The sequence below is a fragment of the Tachysurus vachellii genome, chromosome 22 (genome assembly GCF_030014155.1).
Source record: "Tachysurus vachellii isolate PV-2020 chromosome 22, HZAU_Pvac_v1, whole genome shotgun sequence".
NCBI lineage: Eukaryota > Metazoa > Chordata > Actinopteri > Siluriformes > Bagridae > Tachysurus > Tachysurus vachellii.
In genome coordinates this window covers 8,665,314-8,680,613 of record NC_083481.1, presented here as the reverse complement: position 1 = coordinate 8,680,613, position 15,300 = coordinate 8,665,314, and the positions used below count along the sequence as shown (strand labels likewise).

The 15,300-nt window shown below is 38.1% G+C and overlaps 2 protein-coding genes across 5 annotated transcripts in view; one reads left to right on the top strand and one right to left on the bottom strand.

Moving 5' to 3' along the window:
• The window catches only part of atg7 (ATG7 autophagy related 7 homolog (S. cerevisiae)), a 96,603-nt gene extending 85,530 nt beyond the window's left edge, over nt 1-11,073 (top strand). Inside the window, exon 20 of the mRNA XM_060858718.1 lies at nt 10,662-11,073. Within this exon, the coding sequence (XP_060714701.1) occupies nt 10,662-10,694 (33 nt within the window). The 3' untranslated portion in view covers nt 10,695-11,073. The remainder of the gene's footprint in view (nt 1-10,661) is intronic.
• An 841-nt stretch (nt 11,074-11,914) lies between these two features.
• The window catches only part of vgll4b (vestigial-like family member 4b), a 38,071-nt gene continuing 34,685 nt past the window's right edge, over nt 11,915-15,300 (bottom strand). For all 4 annotated transcript variants that reach the window (XM_060857789.1, XM_060857790.1, XM_060857791.1 and 1 more), the window contains one exon: nt 11,915-15,159. In XM_060857789.1, coding sequence (XP_060713772.1) covers nt 14,915-15,159 — 245 coding nt within the window. In that variant the 3' untranslated portion in view covers nt 11,915-14,914. The remainder of the gene's footprint in view (nt 15,160-15,300) is intronic.

Below are 15,300 nucleotides of genomic sequence, written 5' to 3'. Positions count from 1 at the left end.
TCACAGCTGTATATTGGCAGAGCCAGTATATGAACTCAGAACCTTCTGATCAGTTAACCGTAATCACTGAACCAGCATCGTCTTCAGCACTGGCTTTAATAAAGGCACAGCAATTGATTTGAAGAACGCCAATAGAGTGCATAGTGGGAGTGAAAAATATGAACACTGGAAGTCTTATATTTCACTGTATTCTTAATAAAGTTGTCTCACACTGCAAACACGGTGATATAACATCATTAATAATGACCTCCACAACCTCAGGACACTTTCTAATCCTGGCTCTTCTTTCATGCTCTTGCTCTTCTTGTTAATACTGTTTTTTCCCTAAAATACATTGCTATATTTACATAGTCTCAGGAGGAATCCATGCCTGTCAGTTTCCTGAGCCATTATCCTGGCCCAGATTGGAGATCCCTACACCACTAAAAACCCATGTTGATAAAATTATACAGAAACTTTATTCAGAACACCTTGACATCCATTGCCTCAGGGAGTCCATTTGTCTTTTCATGCCGTTCCTCCACTCGCCCCTCAGAGAGTAACTCTACAAAAGGACTGCATGTCCCTAGCCAAGCTCAGCATGCTACCTCTCATGACAAATGAAGAACAAAGTGAAATGTCAGAGGTGTATCCTTTAATTAATCCTGGGAATATGCCATCAAGGAATAAAGTTCACCTTTACTCACGATAGTTCATGAGCAAATATGGCTTTCTCTGTCAGAAACAATCCTGGTGCTTTTCAGCACTTTCTATAGTAAGAACTTATTCACAATGAATTTGTAGCGATAATCACCGTCCATGTTATTTGGAACATCTGCTCATTAAGCAGTTGTCTTATCAGCCAATCATGTGGCAGCAGCATAATGCATAAAATCATTCTGTGTAAACTCTAGAGACTGTTGTGTGCGAAAATCCAAAGAGATCAGCAGTTTCTGAAATACTCAAACCAGCCCATCTGGCACCAAACTCCGTGTTACAAAGTCATAGAGAAACACATTATCATGTTTGATATAAAACACTTTCATTGACTTGGATATAATTACTTGTGCTGATGCTACATGATTGGCCGATTAGATAACTACATACATGAGCAGGCGTACAGGTGTTTATAAAGTGGATTATTGAGCGTATACCTAAAAATGAATGAAGCAAAGAAATATGTTGAGTCTTTGATAGAGTAAAGCTTTCTGTAAAGAGAGATTCATATTTAACATTTATGGGAGAATAAAAAGATCCATGCAAATGGCATTTAACTTCATTGGACGGTTTGGTCACAGAACATTGGTAAAGTTTTGAGGACCATTACAGCAACATTTGAAGAAATTTATGGCATTTCTAAGGGATTGTAGTTGTTTAAGAGTGCCCACATGGATAGGCACTTAAAAACAGCCACTAACAGTGGCTAAGAGTTAGTGCTAAACGCTAGTCCCATATAGATCTTTGAAACCCAGATAAACCTCAAGTCCTGCTAGAATAACCTGAATAAATTCTTGTCTATGTGCAATCACTAACAACGCTCACAAACTCATTAGCAACAGCACTCACATGAGGACTGGAAAGATCACTACAGGGATACACTGAAACTCCTTTTTAGCATCTCTCTGTCTTTCCAATTATTTATTTATTTATTTATTTTGCTTTTTGGTTTGTTTAATTATGTGCAGAAAATAGTGAACAAATCAAAATTAGCCAGTATCCCTCTGATTTAGCCGTGGCAACCGAAATAATATGTGTAAAAGTGCATTTTGTTCTGGGATACATTCAATTTTTTTAACTATTTAATTATCCGAGCAACTAGTTTCTACCATGAGTTCATCTCATCAGTTATCATTTTGGCAGAGCTTTGATGTGGGATTTTAATACATTTTGTACTAATCAGCTTTGAAATCAAAGCAAACCAAATTGAATTTATGTTTCCTTATGCATCACCTCAAACATTTTCCATCTCTACAAAATTCCTATTTAATGGCCAATCGGCTTGTGGAAGGAGGATAATTGAGGCATCAGTTCGGTGATTAGACTCGGTTTAACTTGGCACGAAATGTGATTTGTTTGAAGCAGTGCTACACATTCAGTGGAAATGGGATCAACAACTAATCAGTTTTACTTCATATAATCTGGACCTTTAATTGTTTGGTGACAAACCTTTTAAAGCCTTCGCTTGTGTATGGCATCAAAGAGAAATCCTTTATTTGAAAAAGGCTTGCAAACTCAGGTCTAATTGCAGCTTGTGTGGTCTTTTGAGTCATTAAAATCTCCATGTTTACAGCAACTTAGTGATAAAAGGCAAAGGGTTCATTTTCACACTGTTTTTTATTTCCAAGTATGCAAAGCAGATGGGAGTTAAGCCTCCGCAGTTGGCATGCAGTTGGGATAATGCATGAATTGTTTGAGTCCCTAGGCATGTGTAAGCCATTGAGAACGCATCCAATTTGCAGTTTTGCTGCCTGGCGTGTAATTGTAGCAGACGACTGTCAGCATTTAGAGTAGAAGACAGTCTGCATTAGACTTAGACTGATTATGTGTCTATAATCACTTACTCGTTACATGCAGTAACAGCACAGAATATTTGCACGTTCTATACTGTTACTACAATTAGCATAATCATGCTACTACATGTAACGTAAACATATTGCATATTATATTCTATTATTTCTGTTTCTTTCTTACTATTTCTATTCTTTTGTTTTTAACTCAATTACATTTTGTTCATGCATAATCTTAAATCTTATACAGTAGATAGATATGTTAATAGATATGCAGTCAACTGAGAGAGATGCCTTGGCTGGAAACCTGGAACTACATAAGCAGCATTTACGTGCTACCAAGATAGCATCTTTGCCAGCTGAATGGAAAGCTCTCAGTTTTGTCCAAATTTTGACATCGTTACATGATCATCAGTGAAAGCTATCAAGTGGAGAGAGTTCATCAAAGTAAAGAGCTTACATGATAGACATTGCAGGCAGAATCTCATTATTTATGTGTCATGTGTTAAAGCCAGTTTTTAATGAACATTTTGGCTAAACAGCTCTGGCATGAAAGAGTGATCATTTCTCAGCTGCTTGGTGGAAACTGCATTTTTGTGTATGGTTTCTTGCTTTTGATTGTATTGTAGAACTGAAAGTAATGGTACATTCACACTTGTAATTCCTGACCTCCCACCAGGAAAAGCCAAAGAAAACACTTTTGGAACTCAGGATAGTTTCCTCAAATAAGGAGTACACAGAGTAACTGGTGCTAACAAATGACGAATGGCGTCCATGTTTAAATTGGAAATTATGTCCTTTCAAGCTCAGACTGCCCACTTCTAAAGTAGAATTCAAATGCAGCATTACTGCAACGTTTTCCAACCCACCTGCCCTTGATCAGTGATGCTCCCCTCTCTTGCATGTTAAGGGATTTGATCAAACTTTCAGTGGGAGCAGGTGGGATTGGTCAATAGAGCTTGCAGTGAGATTAAAAATCAGTCCAGTGTGAACTTCTAGTCCAAAGCCTTGCTATGGTGTGGCAGTTTGAGGCAGTGCCACAGATACAGCTGTAATTAAATATCAGCCTGTAGGCAACTTATCTTGACATGACATTGTCGAATTGTGTTAAAATAATACGTCTGTTTTTTCTTACATTGAACAGTCTCTAAACAGAAGGGATTTTTTTGTGTGTTTTCTGTTTAAACTTCAGAAACTCATTACGTCTCATATTGTATTGAAGTCTGTGTCTTACTGTTATGGATCACTTTATGATCCCACTGGAGGTAAGTGGTTTTTGAACATCCTTGATTGAATTTTCCATCACAGACACAGTGCACCATAAGGGAGATCATTTCCACTGCCATGTGATAAAGGTGGTAATATTTGCATTAGTGTCTGTACAGCATGTCCTTCACTACTCACATTTATTCTTTGATCTCTAAAGAGTAGGGCTTTTGAAAGTAAAGCTTTATATAATGTTCAATGTTTTATCTCAGCTTTATAGAGCCCATGCACAATATAAAGTTAAGAAATAAGTAAAAATGTATTAATTATGATGCATGAGCCATTAGTTATGCAATATAATAAAAATGGAAATTCTTGTTATAAATAAACGCTTCACTCAGGGCCAGTTCCAGGCAATTTTATTGGGTGGGGGCTTTACAAATAATAGGTGGGCAATCAGTGGTAACTTAAAAAAAAAAAACAAAAAAAAAAACAGTATGGACCTAGAACCTGTAAGCGTTTCAAACTGATAGTAGTGTGAGGCAAGTGGTGAAAAACTATTCTGTGCCCTGGGGGCGGGGCTTTGTCTGGGGCTGCTGCAGAAAGATAATTGCCAATTGGCTGTAGGCTGCTTCCCCAATCAAAAGTTTTTGAGTTATTTTTCCCTTTAGCTAAAATAAGAAAAGTCAAACTTTGATTGGGTGGGCAAGACCCAAATTTGGGGGTGTTCAGCCCACCCCTGTACACGGCTGCCGTCAGCGCAGGCTTCAGCAAGGTCGCTTTCATCTGTTTTTCCAATCATCAACACATATGCATTATATCAACATATAATACACAGAGGCCTTTGTTGTTATTCATGCCATAGAGGGAACACAGATTATTAGGTATTAGTAGGTTTTGTCCTCTAATGGTTTGAGATGTGAGCAGACTGCAGTCAGGGAGTAACAGCAGAGCTACAGTACTACAGAAGAAATGGAAGGGAAAGCCAGATGATAAGTCAGACATATGAGGTCACTCAGGGATATAAAGTGAGCTCTCTAGACCCGTGCCTTAACCTAAGAGAAATTTTTTTTTACAAAGAGAAACAAAGAGTTTTTCAGCCTTGACTTAAACATTGACACTATGTCTGAGTCTTGAACACTAATTGGAAGGCTGATCCATAACTATGGGACTTTGTATGAGACTTTGTCCCCTGCTTCAGTCTTTTGTTTTTCCAGGTACCAAAAAACAGCCTGCACCATTTGATTACAGTTTTGCGGAAAGTTCATTTTTATTTAAAAAAAAACGTTAGTTTCATTGAGCTTTCTTTTACTTAGCATCTAAAGTGAAGTTTATTTATTTTATCGGTGTAGACTCTGAACTGTATGTGTAGAACTTCATCTGTCTTGAGTTTATAAACGGAAAACAATTATATACAGCTGGAAATTGGAAAAATGTCAACTGGTCTTTTTTGCAAAATTCAGCTGTATATAATAGTTTTCCGTTTCTAAACTCAAGGCAGATGAATATTCAGCTCTCTAGTTTGGGTGAGTTTGTACCAGAGATGGGGGACTCGGGTCATATGACTTGACTCGAGTCAGACTTAAGTCGCAAATTTGAGACTTGAGAGTTGCTTGACAAATATTAAAAAAGACTCGACTTGACTTTGACTTGACATTCATGACTTGAGACTTACTTGTGACTTGCACATGTGTGACTCTGGTTTGTACCCAAACTGTAGCATCAGATTCCTGTCTTGTCAGAACCCAGTGTGGTCTTCTGCTGTTGTAGCTCGTCTGACTCAAGGCTCAGTGTTTTGTACATTGTGATTTTTTTTCTGCTCAACACGGTTGCAAAGAGTGGTTATTTGAGTTACCATAGTAACCAACATGTCAGCTCAAAAGTAGTCTGGCCATTTCCCTTTGACCTTTCTCAACAAAATGTTTCTTTACTATGAACATGAACTAAATCATCAGTCCTGATTCAGATTTGATGTATTACGATGCTGCTGCCAGATGATTGGCTGATTGCTTAGTTGCATGAATGTGTTTATAATAAAGAGGTTTGTCAGTGTATATAGCAACCTAATTGCTATGGATATAAATCTCAGACTTTCACACAATATGATACGATGTAAAATCTTGAAAAAGTAATGATACTTTATTTGATGATACAACTGTATAAATACAAATTCAGTTCATAAGGCAACAATTTAATGATAATAAGACCTCTGAATCTGCTATAGTACATTGCATTATGATTATTATGCATTGATTACATTATGCATTTTCAGTATTTACTTTATTTTAATCATTTCATATATGATGCTGTATCTACAATTTGAGGATTGGGTGACTAGTGTGTTTTTTAACAATGTCATTAATGATGTCAGTTATTCATCAGACATAAAGCAAAATATGTGTGTAGTTTATTTTTCTGCATTAGTCTATTCTCTATGGTCATTAGAAGAGGGAAAATGGGCAGCGTTTCTGATAATGGTTTAAAATGCTTGGTCATTTGTTGACCATTTCCTTTTGATTCCATTCTTTGGACTGCTCCTGTGTTCCAGCTCATAAACCTTCAGGTGTAAATGTGGAGCGCACATGTTAAATCATAATGGAAATCAGTGTTATCTTCCGAGTGTACCATTAATGTTAGCACATCACATTACTCACCACTGGCTGTACAGAATGGAGAAAGTCTCAGCCGTATTGTACGTTTCCTTTCAGTAATTATTTTACAACCCGGAATAAAGCACAGCGTGTTCCGCAGTGTGTCATTACATCAAAATTATATAATAAAAAGAGATTTTCTTCGTCCATGCAGATGAGCTTTTCTTCATCTCATTTCTGTGGGCTATTATTTGAAATTAATGTTCCATTTGGTGAACTCCTAATGGCTTGTTCAGTTTTATCACAACCACTACACCGTCTGCTTCTCACACATTAACACGTGTTTAAAAAAAAATCCCTTCCTTTGTCACTTTGATGATCTGTTCTGGTGATGTTCTTCTCGGTTTTGTTGTTTAACTTGAACTCAAAGTGCTAGCTTCTGTTCTTATACACAGTTTACACACACACACACACACATATAACAATGTGCCAAAGCAGCAACATGTAGAGTTGAGCTATTCAACCAAAACTTTTAAATGTCTGGTTGCATAAAAGTCTGGATGGTGGCGTCTAAAAGGAGACAACATTTACAGAACAGAGCCCAGATCCATCACCACCCCAAAATGTTATCGCAATACACCAAATGTTAATGTTTAGCTTACTGAAGCTGCAGCTCATTACATCATTACTCATTACATTACAGCCTAATAAGAATGGTGGCTCACGGTTTAAGGCTGATGGGAGGTCAGGGGTTCATGCCCCAGTACCACCAAGCTGCCAATGACCCTGTGCTTCGACCCCTTATAACAACCTGGGAAATGCAAATAAAACAAATTTAACTGTGTTGTAATGTATAAGTGAATAATAAAGGCTGCTGATTACAGTATGCAAGTGGCTGTAATATGATGGAACAGTTCAACCACATGGCCACGTTATATAACGTGTACAGAATGAACTGTAACTGTTAATATATTATAATATCAGGAAAGGTCTTTTTAAGTTCCTGAGTTTTCTTCATAGATATAAATTGATATGATTAACAACCTTAGTGTCAATAGAAATGAAAATATCCAATTTCCAACGTAAGTAAACAATTAAATGTTATAGATAATTATAGATAAATATGTAGATATAGAGATCTTTATAGACAGACATTAACATAGTTTTGGATATTTATATAAACGAGTCTCTCGGGTTTTGTGCAGAAATGAATGAAAAACTTCAACCCACATCAATTCTTCCTGAAAAGCATGTACAGTACCTGATATCAGCAGCTATACAGCTCACATACACCAACTTTTTCAGTGTTAAAAGAAGAATAAACAATTCCCAAAATCAACTTACTTTAATAGCTATTAAATTGCTATCAATTTGTAGTTGCTATCGAAAAGCAAGCAATTAATTAATTAATTAATTAATTAATTAAGAACAACATCCCTTTTATTGGTTTAGATTTAATATTCAGTTTAATATTGTAAAATGTCTTCCACCAAAGTTACTATCCTCTTTATGTGTTATAACCAGTTTGACTTTTTTTTTTTTCTTGAAGATAAAGACAAAAATAAACTGACAAAAATTACAGATTGCCTCAAAAAAAAAAAAAGAAGAAGAAAAACTCAACAAACAGTTTTTGTTCCTTGGTACTAAGTTCTTACACTGGAGACTTCCTCCAACAATTACCGTATCAACAGCGCCACACATTTTTTAACTTGTTTATTTGAAGCGTTTGCAACAGAAGTCCCTGTGTAGAAGTTTGTTACTATAGAAATGATAACACAATAGACCTGGTGTGTTATTACGGACCTGCTGGAGCTGCTGTCAGAGCTGCTGTTATAGAACATCAGTCACCACCTTCTGAGCAATCGGAATCAAAAATACACCCCACACACAATACACACCTGTAATGGATCATCGGTGCAATGGATACCGGTACACCTCACATATTTATCATATCCAATTACTGCCCTATGAGAGAGAGAGCACCTAATTACAGTCTGCTTAATTCTAATCTTCCAGGAATGAAGTGAGAGATGTGATCTCACGACCACAAAGAGGAGAAGAAGCCGAGAGGCCACACAGCAAGCAGCTTTACTGTAAGAGCTGCATATGTGTCACATTCTGAGCAGAACTACACTAACCTAACCTCTGAATAGTGTCTCGTGCTTTCTGAGGGTTAGTTGTAGGCATCTCTAAGGCTTTGGGCTACAGTGACCATGCTAGTTTTAGTAACAGTTTGGGACTCCAGTGAACAGTCGATAACTTTAACAAAATGGACTTCAAGTATGAATTTCCTGGATACACGAATACACCATATTTGACCAAATAAGCACACAGGTAAAGAAGATTTCTATCCGGTGTCACCCAGAGGATGTGTTCTCTTTTGAATCTGAAAAGCCTTCCCAGAAGTGTGGAGGATATTCTTACAGCAAACGGGGTAGAATTTCTGCCTCACAGCTCACAGTCCATGGTTCATTCCCTGTCTCGGGGGAATATAGCTCGCATGTTGCCCTGTGATGGAGATGACGTGTCCCAGCCAGGGTGTTTACTGATGGTGCAACCCGAGTTCACATCTTGTCAGTGCTAGTGTTCCAAAAAACAAAATGTAGCGTTGCCTGGTTCTGAGAGACAGAAAAGCCTCTCTGCTGTCAATCAGAACAACACCGCAGTCATAGCGTCTGTGTGCTCATGTCTGTGGAAGAGGGTAAATAGCACTTTCCTCACAGGCTACACCGAGACCTGTGACTTCACAAACAAGCTAGTTAGATAAACTATTATAGTGATGTTATGTTAGTGTTATCTCAGGGTTATTGGGTCACAATTACAGCAGAGGAGTATGTATAAGTGTGAGCATACAATACACTACTTCAGTATACACTATAAGTGATGTACATAAGGAATTAAACATAACAGAGCTGATTGTTGTCCAATAACCTCATGTTCTGAAGTGACTTTTTGTAAGAAATAAATGAATGTCATGTACTTTTCAACCTTACCATGTTGCTGAGAAAAACAAAACCCTTAAAGTTTGACCTCTGACTGTTCTGAAGCACTGACACTGGAGACTAGTAAAGTCATCTCCTCACAGAAAACTTCACCGTACCAACAACCTTTTTATATGATAGCAGAAAAAATGGGATTTAAGCCTGTGAGTAAGCACCGGGGTCAGAGCTGCTGGTATAAAAAAAAAGAATCAACAATATCTGACCAATCGGAATGGAGAATTCAACAGCGCTGTGGTGTAAAGTTGATTATTACACACTGCTCACAGTGGAGTGCTTCATAGAACTCAAGTCTGAGCCTTAGGCCTGTTGTTACAGCCAGCTGGTGTGTGTGTGAGTGAGTGAGTGTGTGTGTGTGTGTGTGTCAGTCAGCCCGGATACCATTGCAGTCTGATCCAGACTACGCAGAGTGTTTCTGGAGCAGGAATGTGTGGAATTTTCTAGCATCAGTGTGGCAGCAGTGTATTTGACACAAAAGTGTGCAGTCAGTTTTGTGTGTGTTTGTGTGTGTTTAGTCACAGGCCTCTATCACTTCCTGCAGGAAAAAAAATCAGCACAGACCGTCTTTTTCTCCCTCTCCTCTTTCTCTCTCACACACTTATCTGTGAAGTTCTTTATTTTCTGACTTTGGCTGGAACTTCAAAGTGCTCGCTCTGCTCTGAGCCAGTGTGCTGCTTGTGTTGTGTGTTTGTGTGTGGTTTTTGTGTTGTGTGTCAGGGGTTTTTTGGTCGGCATTTATTACCATGTCAATGACACTCAGCAGCTTTTGACAGCCAGGTGTGCTGTAGGAGGGAAAAAATGTCCTTTTACAAAAGCAGCCACACATCAATCCCACACCCAGCTTCTCCAAACTCCTACTGCACACAACAGCTGCAGTTTGCTCTCAAGTCTGACACGAAGACAAACCGCCGACACACACACACACACACGCACACGCACAAAATAAATCCTCATCTTTCAAACAATAATTAGAGATGCGTGAAAGACAAACCTATTTTCATAATTTAGCAATTGACTGTTTAGCTGCTGCTGGTTCTACATCATTGCTCGTCTTTTCACATTTGCTTTGTTCACGTGCTCAAAAAATGCAGTGTAAAGTATATTGGCTGTTCATTCTGTGTGTGACCAATCAGTAATTATGATTATCACAAGCTCCACCCTCTCTAGCTCCTGTTCCTGGTCGGTGTAAACTTAATTTGTTTTATTTTTTGTTTACTTTCCACAACTTTGACTGTAAATTGAAAAAAAAAATCATTACAACAGGTTGTTCTTTAATAAAATGATCATAGTATTTCAGTAACCATAAGCTTCTTAACAGGCTGCATTCTGTCATCGATGATTTACTATAAACAGCAACTTCTTTCTGCTTTGTGTTCCAGATTTGGGACATGAGTGATGATGAAAGTATTTAAGGACAGATGAACATGACACAGATCAGCACCGGACACCTCGACCAGCCTACATGACTGCTGAAAAACCACTCCGATGATCAACACACATTCCTCTGGTGACGTGGATCCAGCACTTTAATCACTGATTAAAGAAACACAGCACTTCTGTTTACGTTGAGTTACAGATACAGTCCTGCTGTCCACAACCAAAATAAAGCCTTTTATTGTTTCATTACTTAAAGTCAAATGTCAAAATCCTTACTGTCTGTCATGAACAGCTAATAAATATCATATCTAATAATGTGTAAAGATATAATATCATATCTGTGTCTCTAAACAAACTCATTTTAATGACAGTGTTTACATGTAAAAATTCCTTAAATAAAAATGGTCAAAAATATTATCTTGTAGTGGTAAATATTTGTGTGAAGGTAACGTGATGATGGGGGAAGCTCAGATGTACATGAGGCAGTCATTAGTCACATTTATTGTGCTCAGGTGAATTGGGATTTAAGTGAAAATAAACTGTGTTTATTTTGAAATCTAAACCTAGAAGTGCTGATAATCATAAATACTTTATCTTTACAAAAAAGCTTCCTGGACAAAAACAAAATGAGTTCTGTTTCATTTCTTTCCTTGAGCTTTCTGTGGATACTCGTCCTCCAACCTTAATAACAGTACCAGCTCCGTCACTGGGGTTTCACATGCTGTGTTACTTTACACACAGGTGACTGAGCTCTGTTTATACTCAGGTCGGATAAAGTGGCTCCGTCTTCCATCAGCTTGGGACTGAAGCACAAAAGAAAACCCCAGATCCTTTGCTATTAAACACATGCATCTGTCCAAGTATAGACTCTAGCGTAGTGTTGGTCAGTGATGAGCTACTTGCACTACTGATATTTAAAACACGCTGATATTTTTTCTTGTGGTCTAAATGAACATGCATGAATTTTCTATAACAGCAGCTCAGACAATAGATCGTTTCTATAACAGCTGAAGAGATTGTACGGGAGTTGGCACAATAATAAACTAGAAGAGATCGAAATATATTCCAGAACACTTGAGGTCGTATCCCAGCACCACACTGGCGTTGATCTGAAAAGCATCTCCGTTAACTAACCTTATTAAAGCAGATGTAGTACAAACACTAAGCATACAGAGAGAGAAAAGTGTGTGACACCAAACGCATTCTGATCGACTTCATGTGAGAAGGTTGTTAAAGGAGGAACAGAGTCACATGGTGTAGTTTAAGAGCTCTTTATTGTTCATCAAGGCTACTTTAAGTACAAAACAATGGCCTGCCAATTGGTTTATTCAAAAGAGAAACAAGGCCACAAAATGAGATTATAATACAGATTTACAGACCATTCAGAAATACACTAGCAGTGAAAGCTCAAATGTTCATTTCTAGTGTTTATTCCTTTGGAAGCGCACATGATCTTCCTCAGATTTGCGGTTTTAATGGCAGTTAAACACAAACAGTAAAGTCAGAGTGGAGTCCCTCTTACAGTGAACCCAACATTTCAATTCCTCTGTATCCCAAAATCAACCATGACATGACTATTGTCATAAATTTATTTTTACACCGGAGCTACAAGTCTAATACAGCCAACATGTAAAGGAAGCAGGGAGCCTCCAGTTTAGCATCGTACGCACTGTGTCAATCATCACACACTGACTTCAAGAGACGTGGCTCAGTAACGCTGCTAAAACAGAAAGAGTTTCCAATAAGCCTGCATGCAAAATGCAATAAAACTGATTGAAACACAAACCAGCATCACTTTTAACTTGCAATACTTCCTTCACAGTGGAAATTTGAAAATCATTGTTCTTACTGGAGTTTGGTGCTAAACCAGAGCCCAGTAGCTGCCTTTTTTTTAAACTAGCGTTAGTCTCATAGCTCCAGTGTAAAACTCAAGAAGCCAATTTCAGATATCAATTTATACACCGTTTGGGTTAAAGAGGACAATAGCATGAATTTCACTTTTAAAGGAACTGCTCCTGTAATGATTAGTGATTTTTGTTTGCTTGCCTCCAGAGACGGCTAAAAAAGCCTGTGTTCGACACTAGGTCGAGACTGCTCAATAGCCTTCAGAAAATAATACACAAGTGGCTATAACGCAGTGTTTTCATACAATAACTGTGTTCCTGCACTTTAAACCTTTAACAGATAAGTCTACAAATGAAAAAGATCAACTTTTTTCTTTAAAAAAAAAAAACAAAAAAAAAAAACCATGATTACAATAACGGACAGGGAAAACAAATTAAATAGCTACATATCATTAACAAATTAATTGTTCCTCAAAAAATACCTACGATTTTTTTTCTCTGTACATTCATTACGCACAGCGTAACGATGGTCTTATAGTTGCCTATATAATTTTTGTTTGTTTTTATGTGATTTACCTAGAGTGTGTAAGGTAAATGTGTGTCAAGAAGAGAAAGTGAGTTTCCTACCTAGTAAAATGGTAGTGAAATGTGTGGATATTGACCTCAGTACACTGTGTCTTTCCCTCTTCGCTGTCCATGCACAAGGAGGACGCGATGATGGCCTGATGCAGCGAATGACCATGTTCTCACATATGTACAAGGTGAAACAGACTTCTCTGTAGAGTTCTTTAATAAAAGTGATGTTTAGAGATCAGTAAAGACGCCAGTCTGGCAGCAAGCTCTCCGAGATTTGTTGATGTCGAATGGATTTGCTGGGATCTGACGGAATGTAAGGACAAGCTTAAGATGAGCGACGCCTCAGCCTGTGCATCAACTTTATACTGATTAATAGCTTTGCTGATAGAAAATGAGAGCTGAAAGCGAGACCTGTACTAAGTTCCCTATGGGAGGAATGTCTTTCACCTTGGTACAGGCTTGGCGTTTAAATAAACAATGTAAAGAAAAATACAGACTAACAGCTGCAGCCAAAACTTTACAGAAAAACAAAACAAAACTTAGCTCTCGATATTTTTCAGCAGATTGTCAACTCTCAGCTGACCTGTATGTAGCCGCGAATGTTTCAGTCACGCCAAAAAAAAAAAACCGCTAACAGCATCCTGTACCACCAATTAATATCATAAACATCCACTGTTAATATATAGATGGCCTGTCCGGAGGCTGTCCTCTGTATCTGCTTTTAGCAAAATGTATATTGAATAAAAAATAATAATATGGAGTACAACTGTACCAGCAGTAAGTTTATCTAGGATTGTTACTGAAAAATAAACTACAATCTGAGGAAAAAGCTACTAGTATTACGAATGAAATGTCTACACAGTAATAGATACCAGCTATTTAAAAATAACACATAACTCATGCACTGTTAAGCAATAGTTTACCCTCAAAACCTTAGCTACTCTTCTGAAACCACAGTGCTTGGGGAAGAAAATGCCCACGAGTTAACTCGACACAGTCCAGTTGTCAGCACCCACCTAAAAAAGAGACGAAAATAATCAAGACTCCACCGTCCCCCAAACATAGCTCTAATTAATGACGTCAAACAAACATCACCCACCACTGCGTCAGCAGTCGTTTAACATTTTGGCCAAGAAACGAGTCTCCAACAATTAATTTATGGCCGTTATAGTGCAAAAGAATTTCTGTCAAAGATCCCCGTATGAAATCAGGGCATTATGGGAAAGGTGAGCTGGGGGGAGTTTCACTAAAACCAACCTCTTCTCAGGATTATCATCTCTGCTCGGAAAGGGAAAAAACAAAACAAAACAAAAAACCTTTTCTATGCCGAACTGTATTCGGCCACTTGAATTAAAAAAGTTTTCAATTCTCGCCTCCTTTTACAAGTCTACTTTCAGAGATAACCCTTAAGAAAATGTTTGTCTACATTAGACTCCAACAAGCTAAGAGGATGGAACAGATATACAGTGTGGTGCAAGACAACCAGAGAGAAGACAGACATGTGGAGCCAAGTGTGAAGAAATAAAACTGGGCAAAAAGTTTGCATCAGAGGTTTCTTTGGTATCTGAGGCAGGTGGTTAGGATGCTAGCTGACTGTCCTCTAAACCAAAATCATATCCTGCTTATTAATTCTTTTGTTCTGGGCCTCCAAGCTAAATATATGACAGAAAGAAAGAAAGAAAGAAATAAAGAAAGAAAATGTAACAAAAGGAAATGTCAGTTTATGTACATGGCTAATATGCTAGCGCTGCCGGAAAAGGAGCTGAATCATGCACAGTCGCTTTGAGAGTGAAGCGGTTTGGAAGGAGAGCGGGATGCACAGCTGGTCCTCTGTTTCAGGAAACTAGGGATGGCGAGTGATTGATGTTGACCATGTGAGTGTTAGGTGAGGAGTCGGGGCTTCCGGTGGAGCCTCCTTTAGCTTTGATTTGGAGCCAGGTCTCTCCCAGAGCCTTGGTGAAGTGATCATCCACCGATCCGGTGATGGACACGGAGTTGGTGACTGGCTCCGGCTCTCTATAGTTTTTCCCCAGACTGCGACGGAAATGCTCCTCGATCACAGGGTCACATGCTGCATTTGCTAAAGTGGGAACAAGAATGGAGATTTATTACACAAGTGAAATTGAGTCAGTTAATTATAATTGTACTAAATGAGTCTGCATCGTTTTATTAGACATCTTAACATTACAGACACTCGTATTTTAAATGTAACCGGTTTAAA